Source organism: Crocodylus porosus, unplaced genomic scaffold (genome assembly GCF_001723895.1).
Source record: "Crocodylus porosus isolate Cpor-Errol unplaced genomic scaffold, CroPor_comp1, whole genome shotgun sequence".
Lineage (NCBI taxonomy): Eukaryota > Metazoa > Chordata > Crocodylia > Crocodylidae > Crocodylus > Crocodylus porosus.
In genome coordinates, this window is record NW_017728948.1 from 3,402,124 (window position 1) to 3,404,180 (window position 2,057).

Genomic DNA, 2,057 nt, shown 5'->3' on the forward strand with positions numbered 1-2,057 from the left:
GCAGACTGTTAGTTTAGGTTTGTTGAACCCTGATGTGTCTTGATATATCTGGTATCTGTGAAGTGGTGCCTTTGTGAATTTTTGGAAGATATGCTTTATGCTTAGAAACTAGACCCTTGACTAATGTTTTACGGAGGTGAGCCAGATGCCCGAGGAATAGACCTTGGCTGCTCTTCATATCTCCTGTAGTCTTCGGTTTCGAATGTTTCTCTCATAAAATTGGCCCACTTTTGTGGAAACAATGGTGCTTCTGTGTGTCCTTTTAATTTTCAAGGGTTGTCAACAAGTCCCAGAGAGCCTCAACTTAGTCTCCGGGCCCAAACTGGGCTATTTTGATAGCACATTAGTTTCTACTGCCTCCATTCATAGCTGTAACCAGGTAATTGAGGAGCCCTTGATTCAATCTCCTTTTTGAAGACTTAACATTGTTTCTCTTACATGGGAGGGAACTGTTGGTTGTTTAGTCTTCTCCAGAAACGTAGAGAGCAACCCTAGGTGCCTATAGCATTAGATGAAGGAGTCAGTGATTGCATCTAATTTATCTGCATTGGCAGTCCATAGCACCACTGGCAAGCCCTGTAGCCTGTTACTTGTATAACAACAGTAGCTTACCCAAGAAATATTGGCGTTGCATACTTTACCACCTTCAAACTGAGAACCAATTGTTAGCACTAGTATAAAGTGCATATCTCCTATTTAAACCCTTGCCATTGCAATCGTTAGTAAACTTGATGAACAAACCTGACAGTTTCTCCAAGTATAGTATGTACATTCATGCTTTGATTATTCTGTCCTTTTTTTAATATCTCCATACGTTTTCTGCCTTTTTAAATGGCAACTAAACGTATAAGCTAAGTATAGACTGTCAACAACCCTGAGGCTATATTGATTCAATCTTCACAGGTTAGTCCAAACTGCACAGATTGACTCGATAAGCAAGTGAAGACATTCACTTCTGCTTCTGGAAATGCAGCTGCAGGCCTGCAGTGGCCCAAGCCAGAAGTTGTGGGGTGGTAAAAGATGCCTCCCTGCTTGGCTGGAGCTACCCTGTCCATGGGATGTTTGCAAGGAAGGTGCAAAGCATCCTGGGATGCTGGGGGACCGTGAGTGAGTTTGAATCTGGAGGTGATCTGGGACAGAAGTTCAATAAACTGATTTGACCTAAATCAGTGAAGTCTGGTACTATTTCCATCCAGGTTTATCTTAAATTGGTTTCAGTCATTTTGAAAGCAGTTTGTGCCCTGAACTTCTGTTGCGTTACAGAACTGAACCAGTTTCCGATCACTTATACCACTTATAAATGTAATTTCTGTCCCTAGCAATAAGCGCACACTATTCCGCAGAGCAAGCTATGGGATTAACAGTCCAGCGATTTTTAAAAAAAAAATTTAAAATTTTCCATCATCAAGTCCAGCCTACTATACTCTTTTGCATAATGTGTTGTTCTTACAACCTGGGTAGGTCTGCTTTGTAACAAAGAACAATGTTGTACTCCAGGGCTGTAAAATATTTGAAAGAGCAGTGTTTGGAAACATTAGGCTGAGTGCTTTTCCTCTTCTATCCTCTTTTTCCTGTGCATCAGTCAATCGACCAATAAGTAAACACAGGTCTGATATCTGAGCCAAGGCTTAGACAATGGTTTTCTATCAGGACTCTGAAGTCTGTTTTGAAGCCTGCACTCTGGACTGCAATTTAAATTGGCTTTTATATTCTTTTTTTTTTCCTTTCTAGTTCATCTCCTATCAGATACGATTCAGGGGGTCACAGCAACGGTCACAGGAGTGCAGTATCAACAGTCCTGGCTCTGTATCATGTAAGTACATCAGACTGTTAGACGCTGTCTTGGGAATGATTAGAACCTGAATGTTTTTTGTCTCTGCAAAACAATGCACACGTCACATAAGAGAATGTATTCACCGCTTGCGGACATGTAAGAGTACTTCGCTTCCATCCAAGATTTTTGAATTGCTTTATCAATCTCCTGGCATTTTGTGCCGTGCTTTAGGCAAATATTATCTGCCGTTTTGGAAACTGAGATCTTAGACAAGTTTGCACGA

General features: G+C 41.1%; 1 protein-coding gene across 4 annotated transcripts in view; it reads left to right on the plus strand.

Moving 5' to 3' along the window:
• Positions 1–2,057, plus strand: part of SLC4A11 (solute carrier family 4 member 11) — a 217,339-nt gene that overhangs the window by 136,937 nt on the left and 78,345 nt on the right. For all 4 annotated transcript variants that reach the window (XM_019552988.1, XM_019552989.1, XM_019552992.1 and 1 more), the window contains exon 6: positions 1,732–1,813. In XM_019552988.1, the coding sequence (XP_019408533.1) occupies positions 1,732–1,813 (82 nt within the window). The remainder of the gene's footprint in view (positions 1–1,731; positions 1,814–2,057) is intronic.